The sequence below is a fragment of the Rhinolophus hipposideros genome (genome assembly GCF_964194185.1).
Source record: "Rhinolophus hipposideros genome assembly, chromosome: X".
NCBI lineage: Eukaryota > Metazoa > Chordata > Mammalia > Chiroptera > Rhinolophidae > Rhinolophus > Rhinolophus hipposideros.
In genome coordinates this window covers 9,249,758-9,276,326 of record NC_138046.1, presented here as the reverse complement: position 1 = coordinate 9,276,326, position 26,569 = coordinate 9,249,758, and the positions used below count along the sequence as shown (strand labels likewise).

The following is a 26,569-nucleotide window of genomic DNA, read 5'->3' as shown; positions in this document are numbered from 1 at the left end:
GAAGATACACAAATGGCAATTAAGCCTACGTGCAGATGTTCAATATCATGTCACTAAAGTGAGGTACCACTACACACCTATTAGACTGGCTAAAATCCAGGACACTGGCAACACCGAACACTAGCAAGGATGTGGAGCAACAGCAACTCTCATTCATCGCTGATGGAAATGCAAGATGGTGCAGCCACTTTGGAAGACAGTTTGGCGGTCCCCGAAACTAAACATATTCATCATGCCCCCAGCACAAGCGCTCCTTGGTATTTTCCCAAAGGTGTTAAAAATGTACGTCCACTCTAAAACCTACATAGGGGTGTTCGTAATTTTATTCATAATTTTTATAACTTGGAAGCAACCAAAATGTCCTTCAGTAGGTGAGCGGATTAATAAACTGTGGTCCACCCAGAGAATGGAATATTCTTCAGTACTGAAAAGAAATGAGCTATCAAACCATGAAAACACGTAGAGGAAACTTAAATGCGTAGTACTAAATGAAAGAAGCCCACCTGACGTGGCTACATACTGTATGATGCCAACTGTATGACATTCTGGAAAAGGTAAAACTAGAGACAGTAAAAAAGATCAGTAGTTGTTGGGGGTTGTAGGGAGACAGGGACAAATAGGCAGAGCACAGAGGAGGTTTAGGGCGGTGAAAATGCTCTAGATGATACTATAATAATGGACACATGCCATTACACATTTGTCCAAAGCCACAGAATGCACAACACAGAGAATGAGCACTAATATAAATGATGGATTTTACTTACTAATGTCTCACTATTGGCTCATCTGTTGTAACTAGTGTACTACACTAAAGCAAAATGTTGACAATAAAGGAAACTAGGGGAGGTGAGCTGTGATGGAGTAATAGGAACTCTGTACTTTCCATTCAATTTCTCTATAAACCTGAAACTGCTCCAAAAAAGAAGAAAATCTATTAATTTTTTAAAAGGCATCCCAGGTAATTTTGTACAGCTAGTCCAGCACCAAGTGTTCAACTACTATTTTAGGCAATGCCTGCATTTTGGTCCAATTGCATCCTTAAATAGATGCCATTGAAATGATTCATCACTGACGGTGGAGTCAGCTTCCTCTGGAACACCTTGGTGTCGTATTGATTGAGGCTTTGGACAACAGTATGCTTAATCTCTTTCTTCACCTCTACACCTGTAGGAGCAGTGCCTGACGGGATCTTGTAGTGGGAGTTCAATCATCCAGTGGGATGTGGATCGGAAATGGGAAGAAATGTGAGTACTGTAGTGTGTCTTCCAACCCAGCAAGTTTGTGAGTCTCTGCCCCGGTTTTCCATTGCCTCTCAGCTCTAAATCCACCCGTGCCTAACTGCTCTGTGATGGAGGGGGGCTTTGTAAATATGTCTCCCTTACTAACCAACACAATGTCAGTCCTTGTCTGTAGAGAGTGCTGGAGAGATGCTGCAGGAGAAAGGGCTTTGTTTCCCTTCCAGGTCTGCTGTGCCTCACTTGCTAGCCTCCTGCAGGGCATAGTTTTCTCTAGGGCTTGGCTCCTGAGCATGCAGTGTCTTCTGTGCTGGGCTCCTGTGTGCATGAAGTATGTCTTTTATTTTCTGTATTCTGATGCTTTCACATCCGGTGCCCCTCTCAGGTTGGGAGATCCCTGTGGGTTTTGTTTTTGTTTTTTGTTTTCATTTTATTGGTCCATACAATGCAAAGGTCTGGGACTACCTGGTTTACACTCAGTGTCTCCCTTTCTTCCCCTGTGTGATGATTAATTATATGCATCAACTTGACTGGGCTATAGCATGTCCAGATATCTGGTTAAACATTATTTCTGGGTGTGTCTGCAAGGGTCTTTGGAAGAAATTAGTATTTGAATTGGTAAATCAGCAGACTGAGTAAAGCAGATGTCTCTCCCTCTCACAAGGGCGGGGGTGGGGGAGAGTGGGGGTGGGGTGGGGGTCTCATCCAACCCACTGAGGACAGAATAGAACAAAAATGTGGAGGAAAGTGGAATCTCTTTCTGCCTGGCTGTTGAGCTGAGACATCCATCTTCTGCCCTCAGTGCTCCTGGCTCTTAGGCCTTCGGACCTGGACTGGAATCTATGCCATCGGCTCCTCAGCTCTCAGGTCATCAAAATATGGCACCAGCTCTCCTAGGTCTCCAGCTTGCAGACTGCAGAGCATGGGACTTCTTGGTCTCCATGAATTGAGGGAGCCAATTCCTCATGATAAATCTCATTACAGTTAAGCTCTGCATAACAATGTTTTGGTCAAGATGGACTGCATAGACGAAGGTGGTCCCATTAGATTGTAAGGGAGCTGAAAAATTCCTTTTGCCTAGTGACATCGTAGCCATAGTAATATCGCAGCACAATGCATTACTCACATGTCCGTGGTGCTGCTGCTATAAACAAACCTACTGTGCTGCCAGTTGTATAAAAGTCTAGCACATCCAATTATGTACAGTACATAATTGTTGATGATAATAAATTACTGTGTTACTTGTTTATATATTTACTGTGCTGTACTTTTTATCATTGTGTTAGTGTCCTCTTTCTACTTATAAGGAAAAAAGTTTGCCGTCAAACAATCTGCCGTGTTACACCAGCAGCGGCCTCGCACATCTCGTGTTTACTGCCTCTCTTGATTGCATTATTTTCTCTTGTGCTCGATTTAATAGCATGTTGGTTTGTATACTAACATACTGTACAGGTTGGTAGCCTAGGAGCAGTAGTCTGCACCGTATAGCCTGAGTGGGCAGCAGGCTAGACCATCTAGGTTTGCGTATGTGCACTCTGATGTTTGCACAGTGAACAACATCGCTTAGCTACGCCCTTCTCAGAACGTATCCCCATCATTGAGTAGCTCATGACTATATAGATATAGAGGTAGAGACAGAGAGATAGATTCTGTTTCTCTGGAGAAGTCTCACTTATACACCCTCCCAGTCATTTCTGAACCCTCACCTCCCGTTCCAATTGTCCCCTGAAAGTGTTCTCATCAAAGTCCATGTGCATGGTTGATTCCAGGAACCACTTCTCTGCCCCATCTTACCAGATGTCTCAGCACCACTTGACACTCTGAATCATTCCTTCATTAAAACCCTCTACTCTCTTGGCCCCCAGGCTCTCTCCACCCTGGCTCTTTTCCTTATCTCTAGCAATGCCTCAAGCTCCTCCAGGGCTCCTCTCCTTTCACCTGCCCCTTGAGTGCTGGTGTTCTAGTATCTCACCAGCATCGGCCTGACAATTCACTCCTCACCTTGCCTCCCACCACACAGGCAGACAGCTGAACCCCTTAAATGATTCCTGGGAAGGCAGATGGTCAACCCAACAACTCTGTGTAGAACCTGATGTGGCCTTGCAGGGCAGAGGGGCTTGGGGCACTCGTGTGTTGGGAAAGAATTCTCCATGGCTATGTCAGGTTTCTGCATGTGCCAGGTCCTCTGAGCAACTAAATGTATAGCCAAGTTAAGAACATTGGTATAAGGAGACAATTCCACATAGTAAAACTTACAGAAGTCTCCCTCCATGGAGCCAGTTCAGTTGTAGCGAAGGTAAAGAGATTCGATTCTAAGGCAATTGCTCCCTCTGAAAGGGAGGATGGACTGGTCATTAGCAACCCTATAGAAGATCAGACTTCCCCACATTTGGGATTCCTCTTCTGTCATGCACCCCATTGCATGTGCAGATACCATCTGGGCCCCTACTGGACAAACGAGGTCACAGGGCCAGGCCACATTCAAGAGGGGAAAAGAGTCCAAGAGAATGCCTTGGCTGCTGCTTTGGCTGTGAATAATAAACCGCCTTTGTTTCCGACCCAGAGACTTCATTTTCTCTGTCAGAGTATCAAAGTGTAGTGGCAGGCTAAATTTTTTAGCTTTCTAGTAGGGAAAAATCTCAGGCCCTCCAGAGCTTCAGACCAAATAGGGGGAAGCACCTTCCTTATAGGGCGGGGATGCTTTGGGCCTGGATTCCCAGCTGAGTGGGCGGACAGACACAAAAAAGGGGGGATTGCTTCTCTGGGCCAGACACCAAGAACAGTGTTTGGGTGCTCTTTGCAACAAACAAACAAACAAACCACACTAAAACCTAGTAGCTTAATACAACAAATTATCATTACTCAAAAATCTGGAATGAGTCTCCAGTTTCACGTAGTGTTGGCTGGGCCTCTGGAATAGCTGGAAGGCCTGAAATGGCTTCACTTACATGGCTGGCTGCTGCCTGAGGAACTCAGCTGGGGCTGGAGGCCGAGAGCCTTGGTTCTTATCTACCTGGGCTTCTCCATGTGCCTGGTTGGGCTTTCTCACCGCATGGCAGCTAAGTCCAAGAAAGTATTCCCAGGAGTCAAGGTGGAAGTTGCAGATCCCTTCAGGTCTAACCTGGGAAGTGACGTAACATCCTTCTGTCACATTCTATTGATCAAAAGAGGTTACAGGGCCAGTCCACATTCAGAGGGAGAGGACATAGACTGTACTATACCTTTTGATGTGGGAGTATAAGGTCACATTGCAGAAGAGCATGTGGGTGGGGGATATTACTGAAGCTGTCTTTGCAGGTACAGTCTACCACAGAGAGACTGTGCAGTAGTACTTCTCCAAGTGCAGTCCAAACCCCCTTGCCTCCCATAGATTGGACTAGGTGTTCCCACAGCCTGCATGCTCACCCCCATCATAGCATTTACCCACCTGTAATGTCATTGTTAATGTGTCTGTCTCCTTCCCTTGAATGTGAGCTTCTTAGGCAGGGATATGTCACATTCTATCGCTGTCCTGTAAGTCCTAAGTTTGCTTAACTGAACTGAAAGTCTGATAGTGTCATAGTGAATTCTTCTTTGGCCTAAACCTCCTCGAAGAATGTGGTCCTTAAAATATGTTTAAAAGTTCAACATTTTGTTTGTGATAAATCTCAAGGCAGCTAGGATGCTTGCAGCTCCTTGTAAGAAAGTACTTGACTATAAGTGGGTGTCGGTCTGCTTGGGCTGCCATAACGACATTCCATAAACCAGGAGGCTTAAACAATAAACATTTATTTTATTACAGTTCTGGAGGCTGGAAAGTGCAAGATCAAGGTTCTGGCAGGGTTTGGTTCCTAGTGAGAGCCCTTTTCCTGGCTTGCAGACAGCTGCCTTCTCACTGTGTCCTCACATGGCCTTTCCTTGGTGCCTGCTCATGCACAGTGTCTCTTCTTATAAAGGCATTAATCCCATCATACTAGGGCCCCATCCTAATGACCTAATCACCTCCCCAATGCCTCATCTCCAAATATTATCAATTGGAAGTTAGGACTTCAACATCTCAATTTGAGGAGGAGGGACATAAGCATTCAGTCTATAATAGTGGGTTAAACATTTGACTTAACCATTTTGGGAAACCAGGACACTGCAGGAGGTAGGTCTGCAGTGTGTCTGGAGATCTTCCCATCCTTCTTCTCAGCCCTCCTCACTCTGTTGCCCTTTCACCCCAGGTTCAGCCCATCTTGTATGTAAGATGGCTGCTGAGGCTCAAGTATCACATCCTCAAGGTTCAGTTTGAAGTTATTAAGGTGGTAGGGCAAAATGGGTGTGGGATGGGAAGTGGAAACTCCATGTCTTCAGGTCTGCTTTTTAGCAGGGCCCTAGGTCTGCTGTCCATAACCAGGGTAATCATAGGCTAAGGGGCTTAGTCATCACTGCCAACAAAATCAGGGGTGAGTTGACAGAGGATGAGAAGTTGGATATGGGAACTCGAGTGAAATGAGCAGGGAAATAAGTCTAGTCCAGGAATCAAATGTCCTAAATGACTTTATCATCAGATATCGACTTGATTTTCATAGTGGTGATTTAACCAACAGAAGTTAAATGTTAGTCTTGATATAAATCAAGGGCAGAAGTTGTGAGGGGGAGGGCTGCATCAGAACACCTGGTTGCCCTACAGATGCTGGGGAGGTGGGTTTTGTGGGAGGGAGGGGGGAACAGGGTGGGGAGGAATTGCTAAAATGTATGGAACTGCTCCTGGTTGGAGATGTCAAGACCAGGGGTCTGAATTTTCCCCACCCCAAAACTTTTCTGGGACGACAAATTGAATGAAAACAAATCATTTGTAATCCCTGAATTTCCCTAAACTTGTTTTAAACACCCTGAATCTATATAGTCAATCTGGTAATAGTTTCCTGCGCAAAGCACGTTTTGCATCACCCGTTTGTAGACTTTGACCCCAAGTGGCTTGGGCCGTGACCAGGTTGCTCAAGCCCGCAGGCCTGCGTCCCGGCTTCCCCGACGGGCTCCCAGGTGGGCTGATGAGGGTGGGGGCCCCAGCCGCCCGCGCAGCGCACCCCCGCCCCACCCCCGATCCTCCCCACCCCAGCGCGCGCGGCCTTGTGGGTAAGCGGGGCCACCAGGTGACAGCTAATGGCGGCGGCCGCCTGAGCCGGCGGGCTGCGGATCTCAGCGCAGGAGGTGCGCGGCGAGACCTTGCAGGCGCCGCTCCCCTCCTGACTGCGGCTTCCCCTCGGCGGCGGCAGGCTCGGCGCGCCATGGATCGGCCAGGGGCGGCGCCGGCGGGTGGCGAGGGTGCCGGGGGTCCGGGCCCGGGACCGGCGGGCAGCTGGAGGCCGCCTCGGGTCGCGGGGGGCCCGGCCGCTGGTTCCCGGCAGCCCAGCGTGGAGACCTTGGACAGGTAAGCGGGGCCCGGCCTGCCGCGGCCTCCCGCGCTCCGACTCCCCAGGGCCCCTCGCGAGGCCCGGACTCCCGGACCCGCGCGCCGGGCGGTTGCCGAAGTGCGGCGTCCCCCTCCTGAGTCCCCTCCCGGGTCCCTCCGGAGGCCCCAGAATCCCCTCCCAATACCCCGGGGCCCGCACCTGGCTCACTTCCGCCTCGCGCGCAGGAGCTCCCCGCACCCCTGAGGGCCTTGGCAGCTGTCAAACCGTTTCCCCTGCCACTTCCTACGGCACCTTGGAACTGCCTGAGCTGGCCTTGCCGGGGCCACGAATCACTGGGGACATTTCACCCAGCCTCTCCTCTTATAGAGGGACCTTGCCTCCGTGTGATTTGAAGACCAACATCCTGCCGCAGCTGCTTGGGGTCTTTGATGTTGCGGTTGGGACTGGGGAGAGGGGGTGTGCAACCCCGCGGGTATTGGGGTGCAGAACCCCGCGGGTATCGGATCCACTGCAGATGGAGGCAAACATACCCTGATTTGAAAAACTGGGAGGAAAAACGTCCAAACGGCTCCTGATGGAGAACACACAATCGTTTACTTTCAGTTTTTCGCTCTTGGAAGGAACCGATTTATTGTTTTCGTGAACACAGAAACCTACTGCTTCTCACGCAGTGGTAAGACTAAGATCCATCAGTTAGACGTATACTCTGACCACGTCCAACTGGGAGGGCCACCCTAACGCCTCCAGCAAAAGGGGCAGGTATTCCACGCCCAGAGTATCCAGCTTTCCCACATCTCGGCCATGTCACTGACAGCAGAGTGAACTTACGCAAGAGTGACAGCTTGGTCAGGTTTCAGTCAAGTTCAGATGTTGGTTCTTGCCTGTCTTCCACCAGTTGGATGAACTTTTGGGAGTTGCCAAAGACATAAGAAGGAGAAACACTCCCTTTGTTTCTACCCCAGGGTAATTACACTGTGTTTCAATAAGTAAATCACCCAAGTGATCAGCTTCACTGAAAACTAATCACAGCTAAGACTACTTGGAATGGTCAGGATTTCAGTCATTGTGGATACTCTACAATGTCTCGCGGCTTGGAGAGTCAGCGAATATTTGCTCTCTGGCTTACCATCTAGTAAAAAAAGACAAACCAGCAGTTTTAATGGACTGTGATAAGTGCGAGGGTAGGGTGAACACTGAAGTGTGCGACCGCTCTGGATGGGGTGTGAATGGGTATCATCTGAGAAGCTATTTCAAGAGCTCCAGGTTGCTGGACACCACTCCTGAGGCTTCTGACTCAGGGGGTTCACTGGGAGGCTCAGGAGTTAAGTTTCTAAAAAGCTCTGCAGCCTCGGTTGTGATCTGCTGCGCTGTGGGTAGACGGAGGTGGGGTACTTGATTTATTTGTTAGTGGTGGTGGTGGCGGGGTGGAGGGGGTCGTTGAGTATGGGTAGTAAGAGAGGGCCTCTGAGGAAGCTGACATGAACTGAATGGTGAAGAATGAGAAGTTAGCTGTGGGACAGGGTGGCGAGGGCTTTTGTGGCGTGGGGAGTGGGATGTGTAGTCACCCAGCTAGAGCTAGACGTGGGGAATTGGTCAGGGAGAAGACTCCTGGGAAGGCAGAGGCCAGATCTCGAAGGGGCCCTTGTGCCTTCCTAGGGAATTGCCTTTATCCTCTAGGCCAGTGCTTCTCAGGGCACAGTTCTGTATAACCTGCCACAGGGTCACCACCAGTGCTTGATGCAAATGCAGAGTCTTGGATTCCACCCTAAATGGAGTCTGTCCACCTCTCGGGGGTGGAGCCTGGGATTCTGCATTTGTAACAACCACCTGCTCACCCGGTAGGTTGGACCATGTGGTCTCTTTGGCCCAGGTTGGTACTGATTTACTGGTTGGGGCAATATAATTAATAGTGTCCTTCTTCAACTCGCAGTAGTGTCTTGATTTGGATGAGAAATTATATGGTTGCACTAGCTGCAGGCACCACAAAGGGATTTCCATCAGGTGAGCTACAGGATGGAGTTGACGTTTGAGAATGATTGCTCGGCAGTATCATGCCAAATGGACTGGAGGTGGGGAGTTATTTCACAAATTATGGAGTTGCTGGTCACTCAACTCATTTCTTCTATGAATACGAGCGCCTCTCTGTGTCAGGTACTGTGTTGTGCTGAGAGTATAGCAGGGAACAGACATGAATTTCTGCCCTTGTGGAGCATATGTTTGGTGGGAGAAAGACAAAAAGCAAGGGGAATGTGTTCTGTTAGATAGTGATCAAGTGCTAGGGGAAAAAAGTAAGTTGGGACAGGGGTGGGAAGTGTTGGCAGTATGCATCTGGGAAGTGGTTGGAATTTGATGTAGAATGGTCAGGGAAAGCCTAGCTGAGAAAGGTGACATTATGAATAATGCCCCCAAAGACATGAGGGATCCAGTCATACAGATATCTGGGGCGATAGTCTTCTAGGCATAGCGTCCTGGGCATCCTGAGGTGGGCGTATGAGCAAACTGTCCCAGGATCAGCAAGGAGAAGTGTGTCACTAGTGGGGAGGGAGCTCGGGAGAGAGCAGCGGGGCAGAGAGGTCACAGGGGTAGATGGTGGAGAGTCACGGGAAGCTACTGGGGTTCTTGGAGGAGAGGAGTGACTTAATTGGTGTGGATTTCAGTAAGATCTCCATGGCTGCTGTGTGGACAACAGACCGAACGGGGAGGGGGTTGGAACGGAGAGACTAGCAGGTAGCAGGCTTCTGCAGTCATCTGCGTGAGATAGGATGGCTTAGACTGGAGCAGTGACGTGGAGGAAGGGAGAAGTGGGTAGACTCTGGATATAATTTGAAGAAAACCTGTAGGGTGGAGCCAATAGGGTTTGCCGAATAATGATTGTTGGGTACGAGAGAAGAAGCCAGGAGACGATCCCAAGGTTTCTGGCTTGTAGGAAGTGTTGTTGCCAAGATGGAGAAGCCTCTAAGTGGAGCAGTTTTAGGAGATTGGCAGGCTCTCAGCTCTGGATATATCAGTTATGAGATGCCAGTTATATGTGCCAGAGGCAGCTAGTTTATATGAGCCTGGAGTTCAGAGGTGGTATCTGGGCTGTGGACCTCAATTTGGGCGTTATCAGCATAGAGATGGGGCTTAAATTCATGAGGCAGGAGGAGAACACAGAAGAATGATGGGCATCTGGAAAAGGAAATTGGAAGAGGAATCGAGCAGGGTGCATTCTCATGATACTTTTCAGATAAGAGCAACAGGATGTGGTGAGCATTTAGATGAAAGAGTGAAGTGGGGGGTGGGCTTGAAGGTAAACCCCAGCTTTCGGGCCTGGGGGCCCTGGGTAACTGGCTGTGCTTTCCCCTGACTTAGGAAACATGGGTCTGATGCTGGTTCAGACAGGTTGAGTTGGCAGAGTCTCTGAGATTGACAAGTGGAGCTATCTTCTAGGATCATGGGCATTCGGATCCGGGGGGAGAGTCCAGGTTGAAGAAACAAGGCTGGGAGCCCCCAGTCTACCAGTGCTTGTTGATACCTGCGTGTGGAGGGAGATTGCACAAACTAAAGAGAAAAGTGGGGGAGAGGATAGATGGCCTCCCTTCTCAGTTCTATCCTCGTGACAAACTCTGATTCACGCTCTTAAGAGGGACCCCCAGAGAGAAACCTGGCTCTCCAGGCGTGGTTCAGCCCTTTCCTGTAGACTGTGGGGCCCGCCCCATCCCTTGTGAATTCTGTACTTCTCTTAATGATTCAAAGCTGTGGTCCTGCAAGAGGATGTGGCTTGCTCAAGGTCACGGAGCTAGCTGGTGAGAGACAGGACTCGGGTGCAGGCCTCCTGTCTAGCTGCCCACGGTAGCATGCTGTTTGTAACCATGTTGGCCAGGACACTTCTGGTTGCAGGTGACGAAAAGCACCCATCTTTTCAGCTGAAGCCAGGAAGGAACTCTCTTGGCACACATCACTGCTGCAGACAGAGTGAAAGATGGCCACGGGCACGTTTGGAGCCAGAGTTGCAATGTTGTCAGCCCCCCTTCCCCATCTCTTGTTTTTGTCTTGTCTTACTCTTTATGTCTGTGGGTTTCTCAAGGTGGTGGGGATGGGGAGCGGCCTCCTGTGCGGCTGGGGCGGATCCACACGGCCCCTTCTAAGAGGAAAGCTTGGGATTGGCCTGGCCTGGGTCACTCCCCTGCAAGTAGGGGCAAGAGGAGCAAGGAGTCAGCCCTGCTCTTTCGTCCACCCCCTCCTCCTCCACAGAAGCCTATGGAGTGGGGAGGGGCCATTCCCCCCAGTAGAGAGAAGTGTCCTTATCAGCAAAAGGGGGTAGGGATGCTGGGCAGATGGTAGCAACAAGTCACCCACAGTGGGTGAACAGGCGGGGTTCCTACTGTTAGATTTGTAATCAGAAGTTGGTGGTGGCAGAGCAAAAGGCCACGTGACAAGAAAAATATGCCATAACCAGGCGATAAAGGTGACTTAGCATTCAGAAAAGAGACTAAAATCCCTCCCGTTTCCCTCCTTGTTCCTTTTAGTTAGAAACTGTGGTAAATGAATTCTTGACGTAGGAATGCCCGCCCATTCAGTGCACGCTTTGACTTGTATTTTCATTCCCATAGATAACCACTGGGCTATGTTGATCAGACTGCAAGTTAGATCACTAGCAGAGGACATCAAATACCTTTATTTTACTATTTAGGTTATTTTGCATACTGCCTAGGGAATCCAGATTTTTCTATCCTTCCAACACACGAGTGTGGATTTAATTAGTACTGAGAATTTTAAAGGTCTGGAACATTCTTTACAGTGAAAGCTACCTGCAGGGTAAACTTGCATTAGCATCTTTCGCCCTTTTGCTTGAGTTCTTCAGTGCTTTGACCAGTTGAGAGAGAAGCCTAGCCCCTGAAGGCAATTTTTAATTCCCTCTCTGCCTCGTTTGCTTATGTGGTCCTTTAAGGCAGGTAAGCACAGCCTGACTGCTTACTAATCATGTTACCTTGGCTAAACACTGGGACCTCAGTTTTCTCATCTGTAAGATGGGTCACTGTGAGGCTGGAGTGAGCCATGTGGAAATGTGCTAAACACTTCAGAGCACCATGCAAGTGGAAGGTGCCATTCTCTGCATTGTGTTCTTGTATAAGACAGTGGTTAGCATCTGTGGTACTGGCTGGCCTCTGTTTCACTCTCTAGCTCAGCAAGTCAGGTCACTACTGGTTGTGCATGTTCTGGAAGGCCAGCCCTAGTGGTGCTGGAGGCAGGCCTGCCACTTTCTGACGAGGCATGTCATCGCTGCACCTCAGTTTCTCACCTGAGAAACAAGTTCCCTAGTCCCTGTTCTGTCTTCTTATCGCATCGTGGTTTGAGGCTCTGATGTAATAACGGACTGAAAGAACCTATTGTAAGTCGTCAAAGCGCTTACAGAAATGTAAGGTAGCATTATGACTAGACACAGGACATCATTTTTCTGGTCTGTTCTTTTGAAAATCACATAATCAACTCTGCTGCATTAAGAGTCATGTTGAGTCGCTCAAAATTACATTATTTTCTGGATTTAAAGCTACCAACACGAAATTGATTGAATGTTTTTTAAAATCATTTATTTATTATTTTTCAATGACAATTGACATTCAATATCATTTTATATTAGTTTCAGAGGTACAACATAGTGGTTAGACATTTACATAATTTATGCAGTGATTTGAAAAGCATATGCTGTAAGATAAATATTTCACTTTAGGATTAATTTTCTATATACATTACATTAAGAATAGTCACTTTATATAATTGTAATTGTAAGAGAGTAAAATTCGACTAAATGATAGAGAATACCATGCTTAGAATCTTAAACTTAAAAAAAATTGTTGATTCGTGTAAAATCAACCTGGAAGCCAATCTTATTTCCCAGTTGTCAGTCAGTATTTCAGTTCTTATATTAAATGTAAAGGTAACCATTAGTCTAATGAAAGTTCATTTTCTAAAAAAAAAAAAAAGTGTTCCTGTATCTCCAGTCGGTGCTCGTTTTTCACTGAGAGCCTATGTCTTGAAATATTTTAATCACACTATTTCTTTTAGTCCTACAGGATCACATGTTGAATGGTGTAAACAGCTTATAGCTGCTACAATTTCTAGTCAGATTTCAGGTTCAGTGACATCAGAAAATGTATCCCGAGATTACAAGGTAAGCAGCATTGAGTCCTTAATTAACTTTCAATGTGCTAAGTAGCCAAGAAGCTTTACAGTTTTAATTCGAGTGAGACTTTGGCCCTTTGTTGCTGGATGACAATTTCCTTGGGGACAAGACTGAAAGGTTCTGTGATGTTAGATGTGAACTTTAGAAGAGAAATTTTACCAGGATCTAGTTTGTGTGGTCATAATTTTGCAATTGAGAGGAAAAGCTGTCTTTAGATTATGATCATTTTTTAAAAGCCCAGTTCCATTTTATGATTTATTATGTATTTTATTATATATTATATTTTTATATTTTATTATAATAAATACCTATATTTTCTTTGCTAATATTCTGAATTTCAGGAAATATCTGATATCCAGTATTTCCCTAACGTCACAATTTGTTTCTGTATTTAGATACTACCTGGGGGTATTTAGCATTAACATGTGATACTAGGATGCAGAAAACTTACAAAATCTCAAGAATATTTATGGGCAGCCTGAGGTTTTAGTCCTTATTGAATTAAGAAATCTCTTCAAAGTTCCTGCTTATTCCTGCTTATGCTAAAGTTAAGAGTGATAAGCAACTTGTCAGCAGAGGGGGGCTGGGGTTCTTTTCTTTACCACTGCTTCCCCAGCGTGATCCTGGAACTTAGCAGGTGCTCAATAAATATTTGTCGAATCAATTAACAAATAAAACACTTGGGTGCCCCACCTTTGTTAAGGTGAAAGACTAACATTGTTTGAATGTCAATAAACTATTAACAGGTACAATAAATGAAACCATGTGTACATTTCAGGAGTAGTGTTTGCTTGAATTGGGGTTTCAGTTTGTTGTAGTCATTTTTGCTGCTAGTAAGAGGTAATTGATTTTCATAACTATGTGCTAATTACATTCAGAATCCTGAACTACCCTCAGTCAACAGTGTCTCAAAATCTCGGTCCTTGCCCGGTGTCAAATCTTACAAACAATTCAAGAACTACAGTAAAGATCCCATTCACTCCTCATAGCTGCTCCTTGTTTAAGGGTTTTGGCCTCAGTTGTCTTTAGCTCATAATATACAAGTGCAGACTGACTCAAGAGGCCGTGTAATTGAGATTTGGCTGTCTTGCTGTATTTGTTTCATCCAAGCCGTAGGATGCTGTTGATCACGCCTACCGAGGAAAGCATGGCTGCAGACAAGTAGAAAGTGGGTGGTCTGCCCAGCCAAAAGAGTAACAGTATATTCCTTAATAGGAGTCCCTGCTACCTAGTTTTCTTGTCTGCCCACGTAGGAGTAGCTGGGCCTCCTGCTCCTCAAAACCCAGCTGGGCGAATATGCCATCTCCAGGTGGGAGAAACATCTGCTGTGTCACTGATGTCCTGAGTGGCTGGTCACTGAGCAGCTGCAGACCCCCCTGGTCCCAGTTGCCCTATTGCCCCCACCGTGGCTAAGAAACTGCCCTGCTGAGTGAAGAGGCTCAAGGACCCATATTAGCAGAAAATAGCTCACAGACCTTGGAGTGATTTTCTTTAGGGACAATTATGAGTTAACTATAATGTTTTCATTTGGTTGAATATCTGTTAGTGATGTAGGTGATGTTAGATCTGCTAGCACTTTCTGAGTGTGGGCCAGGATCGTGTCTCGTGAAGCCGAAGAATGGAAACACGGACCAGGGAGAGGCAAAGAGTTTTAAAAAGAAGATAGTTTATTAGAGGCAGCAGAAGAGGTTGCAGCTCCCGAGCAGGAGGGGGTCCCAAATGGGGGTGCCCAGTGACTGAGGCAAAAGCTCTTACTTTTATACCTTCCCTTGCCTGCTTGGGGAAGGGGAGCTGTTTGAAGAAGGGAACTTGTTTGAAGAAGGGAACTGGCGCCTTCTAATGAAATTCGTCTGCCAGGTTGGTTCTGCTTGCCCATCCTAAAAGAATTAGCAGAGTAACCCACTCTTGTCTATCAGATCTGCTCCGTTTGTCAGGCGAAAAGGAATTTTATGATTAACCTCAAGGCCTTGTTACATTATGTCCTGGAGCGAAGGAGTGATTTCAAAACGTGAAGTGTTAGGATATGGCTGTCTTTGTTTCTTCCACCAGGGACCTCCCTGTCTACCTAGGGACATGCTGACTCTCCAGCATCATTAGTGCTGTGTGGGTTCTGTAAGAGAGGGAACATTGATGGTATGCATAGCTTTTGAACCTGTTCATTAATAGAGCTGACTGAATCAGTACTTGAACATTTAGCAACTAAGTGTTTTTTTTTCAATTTTAGTCTATTTGCGAATTTTCTGTAGCAGAATTAACTCATATTGCAATGGTTTAACAGACGGTGTTCAGAAAAAAACTAAGGCTTTTCTATATTTTGTAAATTGAATTTTAAGTACCTACATCAGATCATAGCTAAAGCCTTTGATGAATTACTCTAAGGGAGTATGTTTTTTTAATTGTCTTTGTTATATTTACCCTGTAGCCAAGTCTTCAACGTTGGCGTTAAAATTAATTTTCTGGAGTTGTTATGTTTTCTTCAAGGAGAGAGTTTTCTTTTTTTAAATAATAAATGTTTATTTATTCTAAACCACAAAGATAATTTTATCTGCTACTTATAAAGTAGTTCTTAAAATCTCACTTATATATGGAATCTAAAGAAAAGACTATGTGAATGAACTAATCAGAGACAGTTTTGGGGACGCAGAGAAAAAACCGAGAGTGGTTAGATGGGTGTGTGGGAGGGGGTTGGGGATAAGGGGAAAGGTGAAGGTATTTGGAAGCAGCTGGTAACCACAAGATGGCCTCAGGGTTTTTTTTTTTAAATTAATTTGGGGAAGGTATTCTATAATGTTGTAAAGATTTTGTTGGGTATCCGATGGACATGCGTCCTATTTGGGAGACCACCTCAGGGATACTGTGGATACCTGATCATGGCATTGTACACCAGAAGCTAAACATTAATGAATGCCAACTATAATTTTATATATATAATGTGATGGTTCAGTGTGAGGTCGGAGGGATAGTGTATGGGGGGGAGGGGGGTTCACAGTATGAGGGATATAAATGATGAACGTCTAAGTATTACCTTGTTTTGTACACCTGAAACTAATAAATAAATTAATTAATTAAAAAAAAATCAGAGTAACCAAGATGGTTACTGTGGGATACCTCTGGCCTGAGAGCCGTTGTGTGGGGTTTTCCATGAAGGTCCAGACACCATTCCTTGAGGATTTAATTTGCAGTCATCAGTTGATAATATTTGAAATTATCTATTGTGTAAATATCTTATTTGAAATACACACTCAATTTGGGGTTTAATTTATTCTAGGTTAAACACAAGGTCAGTAATTAAATGGGAGCAGATGTTCCTACAGAGCAGAGAGCACTTGGATCTTTTGTTTTCAGTTACAGTTGCTTGCGACTTGATTGGAAACTGATTGTCTTCTGAGTTGCAGGCTGCTGAGAGTGGTTCCACGTTACCATCTTCATCAATCCTCTAGCACATACAGGGCTCTATGGTGTTGTAATACTTTTTGACATATCATCCATTTAAGCCTTAAAATAAGCTTTTATTATAGTCATCATTTAACGGAGGAGGAAACCAAGTGTCAGAGAGGTTACGTGACTCGCTTAGTATCACACAGAGTTGGGATTTGAAACCAAATCATTCTGTTGAAAAGTTAGAGTGAGTTTTAAAATTTTGTCCCCCCCCCCCGCCCCGGTCCCCGCTCATCCACTGTTTTTCAAAATGTGGCCCTCGGTTCTTCCCACATCAGCCCTCCCTGGGGTGCCTGCAAAAATGCAGCTTCCTTGGTCTCCATTCCACTCAGTGAATCAGAATCTCTAAGGGTAGAGAGCGTCATGCCTCACATCTTTCTTATGAACAATAAAATCTGAAAAGCTAGGCTTCCGAGGTTTATATTTGAAATTGGTGGCGGGGCCATACATTTCTGGTACATGCCCACAAGTCTGAATTATTAGCAACTCATGTCAGATTTGGGAGAACCGTTGTTTTATTATTTATTCATATCATAAACTGACAGTCAGCTCAGGATAAGATGACCCAAAGTATGGTAAGAATATCACTGGTATCACATGCGAGGAGTTTAGATGGTATGTCCATGGACATGTTTTAACATTGAGGTAATTATTTTAATGTATATTAGGCAAAACTAGCACATCAAACTTGTGAGTCAATGGATGTTCCTGCTTAGAGCTAGGCCAAGTATGAAAAAGGAGTGGATTTAAAGTGACTACAAAGGTAAATACTAATATTAATACAAGCGGTATGCAGATACAGCAAACCAAACTCGTAGAGGTGGTATGTGAAATGACAGACGTGTGGGAAACATTGTCCCAGGTGAAGCAGTAGAGCACTATTCCGTTGATTTGTGGATCAACTAAATTAATGAATGTATGCTTTAATACCAAGTCATCCTGAAGATTTGCCCGATAATTAAGAATACTGGAAAAAATATAATAAAATATTTTGTTTTGTTTACCCCCTCCCACTGCCAGCTCAGTTTTACTGGGCTAACAGTACAATTCCCTGTCTTGAATTCATCCATACATTTAAAGACAAGATTGGAATGTAATGTTCCATAGATTAGATGAAATAATACAGTCACAAATTGTAATGCAACATTTTTAGTAACTATTAGTAGAAATGACACAGCTGATCAGTTTCCATTGTTGGGAAAGTAGAACTAGGCCAGGAAGAGGGAACGTAATGGAGTAGTACAAACAGTACTGGTTAGCTTTGTGACCTTGTATAACCTCTGAGTGTCAGTTTCCTTATCTGTAAGGATAAGGAAGTTTGGATTAGATTGTAAGTGTCTAAATTCCTTTCTTTCTAGAACATTTTTCAATTCTGTTTTGTCCAAAAGGATTTGATTCTGGCCAGCCTTCAGCAAATTAAGACACTAGTTTTAATGTAATCACCTCTCTTCCTCTGGCTCCATCATCATCATTGTCATCCTCACCTCTCTGTACCTTTGCTCCCGCCTCTCCTCCCCTCATCCATGCACATGCAGTAGCTAGGCCCCTTCTTTAAACACTCTGAAGAAAAAGGAAAAAAAATAGGGTCCTGTACTCAGTTTCATCATTTAACAGGTTAGTGCACTGATTAAATTCTGGTTCCTGAACAGAAATTTCCTGAAGGGCTTTGGAGGGAAGTGGGATGCAGTGTGTGAGAAGGCTTCAGTGTGCTTGAGCCAGGTCTTAGTTACTAATTCCTAAATTGAGTACTAGTCTTTGGGAAAGGAAGCATGAGCAGGATCTTTCAGAATCCATGGCTATAATCTGTTGTTGATAGCTTGGCCTCAGGGTCTGTTTATTAAATCAGAGTTTGCAAATGCATGGGAGAGTTGACAAGCTAGACAGACATGGGAGGGGCTGTAGAGAACTGGAGAGTACAGCATGTCCCCCTAAAAACAAACTAGGAAGAAACCCTGCTGCTGCCTGTTTGAGCAGTAGGCCTCCAGTTTATAACCACTGTAACAGAAGAGTGCTATCGTATCTCCCAGGGTTCTGTGTGGGGAAGAATGATTGCTTAAAAATATCAAGATTTGAGCTTCTGCTTCTGGAAAGCTGGAGCAGATGTACTTTTTCTTATTCTTCACAGTAAGTACAACTTGAAACCCTGGACGTTATCTGTAAAATAAAGCTAAGAATTCCCTGAAAGAGAGAAGGCAGACTGGTCAGGGACTTCAAGACCCGAGGAGCGGCAGGGTGGTGAAGTCCCTGTTTTTTTGTTTTTGTTTTTGTTTTGTCACATATATCCCAGATTTATTGCTGAAGAAGTCAGCAACCCAGAAGTGCCAACAGAGACAGACAACAAAAGGCTACTCTCTGTAGCCAAAGGACCAGCAGCCTAGCAAAAAGAAAACTCTTAGATACTGACCACTGTACTTCAGCCAAACAGCACAGAAAAAGTTGTGGCCCTACACCCACCTTCCAGTGAGGCCAAGTGGAGAGCCTGGATTCCATCCTTGCCAGGCTGTAATGAGGTAGTGCCCCACCCTGCCCTTTTCCTGCTGGGGCAGTGTCAGAGAAAGCCAGCTAAAACAGAAGGTTTAAATAAGATCTCATAATATAATACTCAGAATGTCCAAATTTCCATTACAAATCACTCATCATACCAAGAATCAAAAAGATCTTAAACTGAACGAAAAACGAGAATCAATAGATGCCAGATCTGAGATGACAAATATGTTTGAAACAAGGAAAACATAAAAAGTGAGAGACAAGAAACAGAAACATTACACCAAAGAAATAGGAGATAAAGGAAAGCCAAATGCAAATTTTAAAACTGAAGAATACAATAACCGGAATTTTAAAAACTCAGTGAAAATAGGTTCAACAGCAGAATAGAGAGATAGAGAAAAGGGAATTACACTGACCAAAAAAAAAAAAAAAAAAAAAAAGGCCACTCCCAGAAGGTCCCATACTGTGTGTTTCCATTTATAAAACAGTCTTGAAATGACAAAATTATAAAAATGGAGAACAGATTAGTGGTTAATGGGCTACAAAAGAGAGGAGCAGGGTGAAAGTGGATGTGGCTACATTGGGGTCCTCGTGGTGATGAAATTGTTCTGCATCTTGACAGTATTAGGGTCAGTATCCTGGTTCTGATACAGTACTATGTTTTATAATACACTCCCATCGGGGAAATCAGATGACAGGTACATGGAATCTCGCTGTAGTGCATATAAAATTAATTTTGATTAATACTTATAACAACGATCTGAAGTATGAAGCATATAGTTATGCTATGATTTGTAAAGACAAACACAAGAGAAGGATAGCGTACGTGCTGAGCACCAACCCGCCTTCCCTAAATGTGATGTGAGCATCTGTTACCGTGTTTCTCGGAAAATAAGACCTAGCCAGACCATCAGCTCTAATGCGTCTTGTGGAGCAAAAATTAATATAAGACCTGGTATTATATTATATTATATTACATTATATTTATTATATTAATTATTATATAAAACCCAGTCTTATATTACAGTAAAATAAAACCGGGTCCTATATTAATTTTTACTCCAAAAGACGCGTTACAGCTGATGGTCCAGCTAAGTCTTATTTTCGGGGAAACACGGCATGTGCAAGGGGCTGAGCTGGGCTGCGTGGAATTCATAGTAGGGAAAAGAGACACCAGAAAATGCAGTACACATTGGACTGTAGTGAGCACGAACTAGACTTGTAAACAAGGTGTGGTGGGAGGAGGGCATGCTGGGTATTAAGCCTGACTGAGGGCCTTTTTCAGCCTCCTCCTGAAGGAAAACAGATTTAGGTGGGGCCATTTCTAGATTAAGAGCATGTACACTAACACCAGCTAGCTCAGGTTTGAATACCCTCTGTGCTATTGCTGACTTTGTGACCTCCTTGGTTACGTGACCTCACCTCGAGCTGCCTCAGTTTCCTCATTTGTCATATGGGGATCGTGGTAGAATCTCTTTCCCCGGTGGCTGGGGGTGGGGGAAGGGTTGAAATAACATGTAAAGCCTTTTACACAGTGCCTGGCGTAGAGTAGACCTGGTTAGTATTTGTATTACTGATACTGGCTGGGTTTGAAAACTTTCTGAAATATTGTCACACTGTTGGGGATTTGGGGGTGCCAACTCTTACCTTCTGAAGAATTCAGACAGGAGCCGAACAGATCGAGACCACAATTATGGATCAAAGCTGGCTTGGAGGGCCTGGCTCAGGTGTGAGGCCACAGTGGGCCCAGAAATAAACACTGCCCCAAAGGCAGCCCTGAACAACTGTGGCCTCTGTCTTGGGGCAGGGCCCACACAGACAAACTCTCCATGGGCTGGGGAGACCAGACTACGCTCTGGGCAGGCTGGCACACACATCCTGGGGCATGCAGACAGGTAAAGGGGAACACATTGGCTCCCTTACCCAATCCACCTCGAGCAAGTGGTCAGGCTGAACCCTCTGGTGAAAGCTGCCCCAAAGGATGGCTTACATGGAACCTGAGGGCAAAGGAGGGGAGTTTTACCCCCAACACAAACTTTTATACAAATTTAAATTCGGATGCTTGTCTGGGAAAAAATTCACTGTTTCCTCTCTGCTATTCATACCACACTCCTAGAACCCTGTGACACCGGATGTGTGTTTTTCCCACACTGACCACTTCTCCAACAACAGCTAGGCGTGCACTGCTCCATTCTGACACTCATGAGTTAGTGCAGACCCCGTCGTTGAAAGGCGCAGTCCCATGAGACTGCTCCTCATTTCAGACACTAATTGCAAGTCGTGGGTGTCCAGGTTCCCTACCTCTTCTGCCAGGCTTGGCTACAAATTGGGAGTTCCCCACAACCCCCTCCTTGGATTCGATCATTTGCTAGAACAACTCACAGAACTCAGGGAAACACTTAACGTTTACCATGTCATGAAGGGTGTGATGAGGGACACAGATAAACAGGCAGGTGAAGAGGTACATAGGGGGAGGTCTGGGAGGGTCCCGAGTGCAAGAACTTCCATCCCCAGGGAGTCGGGGTGCACCACCCTCCCCGTATGTAGATGTGTTCAATCCAGATCCTTCTCTACCCCATATTTTTGGGATTTTTAGGGAGGCGTCCTCACATACTCGTAGGCATGGTCGATAAACTAATTTCCCAGCCCCTCTCCCCTCTTCTGAGGATGGAGGGATGGCACTGAAAGTTCCAAGCTTCTAATAATGTCTTGGTGTTTCCCGTATCCAGGAACCCACCCAGACTCACTTCAGTAGAACAAAGACATTCCTGTCATCCAGGAAATTCCAAGGGTTTTAGGAGCTCAGTCAGGAACTGAGGTCAAAAACCAAATGTTAGAACAAGCGATGGTCTCAGCACCCTTATTTACCAGGGTGTTCGGAGCTCTGTGTCAGGAACAGGGGTCATTTCACAGTGCTTTTTCTTGATTTAGTGAAAGCCATTTAGAAGTAGGTAAATTTTCGATTTTAGTTAACTTTCGCTTGCTTTGGTAAGTAGACTAAGCTCACTAACTTTTCTGCACCTTCTCGTAGGTTCCTGGCATGGATAGGAGTTGAGAGAGTGGAGTTGAGGCTGGTCAGGAGAGTTGTGGTGCATGTTGGGGAGGCTGAGCCCCATCAACTAAAAAAGGGTACCTAAATGTTAGGTTGGTGCAAAAGTAATTGCGATTTTTGCCATTTTTAACTTTTTAAACCGCAATTACTTTTGCACCAACCGAAGAGTATTGATGCTAACCACTGCTTCTTCAGTACTTTTCCAGTTATGTTACCCAACTCAACCCTCCCAACAACCTGCGAGGGGCGTGTTCCCAGCATCACTGATTTAGACAAGAGGAGACTGGGACACTAATACTCTGCGGGCTTGTGTCACTTGTCAAGAGTCTGGCGGGCAGGAAGTGGTAGTAGAGGCAGGATTTGACTCAGGCGCGCATTTTTTTTTTTGGTGGAAGGAAAAGTAGGTTTTATTCCAAAATGGCAGCATTAAGGGAAGACAGCGGACTTCCTGTCACAAAGACTGCTTTGCCCTCTCAATATTGCCAAAAGGTTTTTTTTCGTTGTTTTTTTATTAGTTTCAGGTGTACAAGACAAAGTAATACTTAGACGTTTATTATTTATATCCTTCACACTGTGTGGACCCCCCTCCCCCCATCCACTATCCCTCTGACATCGCACAGTCATTACATTTCCACTGTCTCTATTCCTAATGCTGTACTCCGCTTCTTGTAAGTATGTATGTATGTATATATATATATATATATATATATATATATATATATATATATACACACACACACATATATATGTAAAATTATAGTTGGCATTCATTATTGTTCAGCTTCAGGTGTACAGTGCAGTGATCAGGCATCTACATCTTCCCTGAGGTGGTCTCCCAAATGGGACACGTGTCCATCAGATACCCTACAAAATCTTTACAACATTATTGATTACGTTCCCCAAATTAATTTTCAAAACCCCGTGACCATCTTGTGGTTAGGCGCGCATTCTTTTAACCACTCTGCTGATTTGCCTCCTGAAGCTTTGGTTGGGAAGATGTTTTCTGAAGTCTTCGCATGAGGCTTAGAGAAATGACTCCTGTGGTTTTAGAACTGGTCAGGTCCTTGCAGTCATTCGGTACCCTCCTCTGCTTTTCGATATGTAAAGACTGAGGCCAAGTACAGATATGAGAAGGCCCTAGATGGGCTGGAGAGAGCTGCCCCCAGGTCTCCTGACATAAAACCACTGTTCTTTTCTCCAGCTTCGATGAGAATCCGATTCAAGAAAAAAAAATGAACCCCTCTGTGTGTCTCAAATGGCTTATTTAGGAGAGGTGTAAACTAAAACGGAGAAGAACATTTAGGTATCAAGTTAGAGACTTTCAGGAGAGCCTCTGTTGACCTCCCCGGTCTCACACCAAGAATACTGAGGATTTCATTACAAGTAGGTAAAGAATTGTGAGTGTAAAAAGCACATTATCATCCTCCCTCTTTCCAGACTTTCCAGTTAGTTACTCCTTCCAACAGCAAAGGTTTATTGGCAATGGGGTACAAGTTGTGATCAAAAAATACAGTGAACATTATTGATTACATCCCCCAAATTAATTTTCAAAACCCCTTGGCCATCTTGTGGTTACTGTTTTCTAACCCCCTCGTCTTCCCCCTTATCCCCACCCCCCTCCCATCTAGCAACCCTCAGTTTTTCCTCTTTGTCTCCAAAACAGTTTCTGATTAGTTCATTCACTTATTCTTTTTTTTAGATTCCACATATAAGTGAGATCATATGGTATTTGTCTTTCTCTGTCTGACTTATTTCACTTAACATAATGTTCTCTAGTAAAGAGTTTGTAGGGTATCCGATGGACACTTGTCTCATTAGGGAGACCACCTCAGGGATGATGTAGATGCCTGATTACTGCACTGTACACCTGAAGCTGAAGCTGAACAATAATGAATGTCATCTACAAGTTTGTACATATATGTATACGTATATATGTATATGTATGTACTTACAAGAAGCGGAGTACAGCATTAGGAATAGAGAGTGGAAATGTAATGGCTCTGTGCGATGTCAGAGGGTTAGTGGATGGGAGAAGGGAGGTCCACACAATGTGAGGGATATAAAAGATAAACATCTAAGTATTACTTTGTCTTGTGTACCTGAAACTAATAAAAAAACAAACAAACAAAAAAACCCTGAGACCATGTCCCAGGAAAACATTAAGAAAAAATACAGTAAATGTTTAAATAAAAAAAATTATTAAGAGTAAAAGACACATGGCCCTCGCTTCAAACACACTCCTCCCATCGTTCTTGCCACTTTCTGAAGCAGTTCTGGAAGTCCTCTTTCGTAAGTGTCTTTAATTGTGCTGGCGTGGCTGCCTCAATGTCCTGAATTGATTCAAAACATTTTCTTTTCATGGTCATTTTGACTTTGGGGAAGAGCCAGAGGTCACACAGTGCCAGATGTGGTGAATAAGGTGGATGAGGACACACTGTAATGATTTTATTTGACAGAAATTGCCTTATACCAGAAGCGATGTGTGGCACGGAGCATTGTCATTATGGAGATGAAGTAAAGACACTCACAAAAGAGGACTTCCAGAACTGGTTCAGAAAGTGGCAAGAACGTAATTTTAAATGTAAAATTTTAAATGTAAAATGTTTAAAAGAACGTTATTTTAAATGTAAACATTCACCGTGTTTGGTGATTACACCATGTATGTCCTACATGTAAGGCCCAATTACACTACTTATGAGTGCTGCTTTTTCATTTTCGATTGTTCCTGTCACTTTAGAGACAGTGTTAAAAAAGTAATCGTGGTTACAGAACAAATGTGAAAATAATGGCTTGCTAGAGCAGAAGTTTGGAGGTAGCAAGTGGAAGTGAGGGAAGGGGTAGTGACACCAGGCTGAGACAGTGGTATACTATAGCAGACCGCTGGGTTTCAGTACTTGCTTTGCCACCTTGAACATGGCCAGATTACTTAACTGTGCCTTGGTTTTCTCATCAGAAATGGGGCCAATAATAGTTTATATCTCACAAGGTTATTTTGAGAGTAAAATCAGTTAATGTATGCAAAGGGTCAGAAGAGTGTCTGGCACCTAAAGGTCATTTCATGAGTATTTTTTTTATGATACCGCTGCTGCTTAAGGAAGTCAATAAAAGAACTAAAACTTAAAATTTCAATTAGCAGAGATTAGGAAGAGGGAGTTGGTAGTTTGAGAAAGCTTATTTTCTCATCTTTTAAAATGGGGGGTCACTAGCTACTGTTTAAAGTTGACAAATCAAGAAGTCTAGGTGGAACCATATTTATGTTATGGAAGTTGTCCTCAGAATTAAAAATAGGTCTATTAAACATGGTTATCACTGAGGAATGACGCGCGGGGAGCGGAGACTTTCTGTTTTGAGTTTTTATTGCCATATATGTCCCATTGTGAGTTTTTATTAACATAAGTATGGATTTTATGCTAACTTTATTGAGGTGTCATTAACAAATGATAAACGTCACATATTTAAAGTATACAATTTAGTAAGTTTTGATAGGTACACACTTGTGAAATTGTAACCACAAATAAGATGATAAACATATCTATTACCCATCCACCAAAAGAGCTAGGTTTAAGCTTCTTAGTCTAAATAGTCTATATTTAGGAATGTATGGGCTTTAGTTCTCTTTGAGCTACAGCATGACGTAATTCAGAAAACATTTTTTTTTACTTCAAAGAGTATTTTCTTTTAATGATGATACAATGATGAAGCCTATATCCTCCTATTCATTCGTGTGATCTTATCTAGCCCAAGTAAAACCTATACAGCTAATAAGAGCCTCCAGTGATTTTTTTTTAAATGATCTATTTTCCATAGGACATCCAGTTGGTTGGATGATCATATTTCAGACTTTGGAATGGGGAACAGACGATTCAGACCTTCCTGGGACAATTACCACTATTTGCTTTTCCAAAGTCCCGCCTGTTCTCCGGGGTGTCTCCTCTGACCCAGGTTTCCTGAGTGCATATGCTGCATACTAAAGTAGCATTCAAAGGCTACGAAGGAAGAAGGTTGCTGAAATCAGTGTCTGCATTCAATAAAGCTTGGCTTCCCCTTGTGGGGACAGCAACCGAGGCCTCCCCTCTGCTTCCCTCTTCTCCCCTGCCCTCCCAGACAAGCCAGCTACCTCTTCCCACCTGGAAGTGCCCTTCCCCAGGACAAGCACCCTTCTCTCAATGGGGTGGCCTCATCGGGGAGTCTAATTCTGGAATCCCAAGTGCGAGTTGGAAATATAATTTCTACAGAAACCTGGTTAACATTTGTGGTCAGCTAGGTTTTATGATACCGTTAACGCTACAGCTGAGCTGTGCTCTGGATCAGATGTGGGAGCTTTTGTGGGTTTTTTGGGTTCAGTTTTGTTTTGTTTCTGTGGGCTGGTTTGGGAGCAGAACCGCCTTTTTATATCATTGTTTCTATGGGGAAAATGCATTCAGTATTCCAAACAGACACACAAATGAACTTTTCAAACACTGCCTGTTCACAATGGCTTGTAATAGCACTTGACAGAAGGGGTTTGTGTTTAAAATAATGTTGCTTGTCTTAGCCTAAGGGCAGTAAGTTTCTCCAAACCATAGACTTGCCTGAAAATTATAGGACAAATGTGTTAGGATTGATTTGATATTGACTAAAACTTAGAGGGCAAATGTATTAGGATTGATCTGGTTGGTTTTATGTAGAGAATTATGATGTTCCTTAGGGAATGGGCTGGTGAACTTCTTAGCATCTTGTACAGGTCAGTAGTAACGTGTTTGTGATGATGTTCTGTATTTTGACTAACAGGTTTTCAGGAGGCCTGATATAAGGGTAAGGATGTTTGGCTTTCAGC

At 44.4% G+C, this 26,569-nt stretch overlaps 1 protein-coding gene across 14 annotated transcripts in view; it reads left to right on the top strand.

Annotated features, from left to right (window-relative positions):
* Window positions 1-6,170: 6,170 nt before the first annotated feature.
* MTMR1 (myotubularin related protein 1) overlaps window positions 6,171-26,569 on the top strand; it is a 63,212-nt gene continuing 42,813 nt past the window's right edge. For 6 of the 14 annotated variants that reach the window (XM_081041976.1, XM_081041975.1, XM_081041972.1 and 3 more), the window contains exons 1-3: window positions 6,357-6,630; window positions 12,659-12,764; window positions 26,524-26,547. In XM_081041976.1, coding sequence (XP_080898102.1) covers window positions 6,488-6,630; window positions 12,659-12,764; window positions 26,524-26,547 — 273 coding nt within the window. In that variant the 5' untranslated portion in view covers window positions 6,357-6,487. Of the gene's footprint in view, window positions 6,243-6,341; window positions 6,631-7,221; window positions 7,997-12,658; window positions 12,765-26,523; window positions 26,548-26,569 lie in introns of those variants that run through there. The other 8 variants (XM_081041978.1, XM_081041966.1, XM_081041977.1 and 5 more) reach the window with 6 other exon arrangements.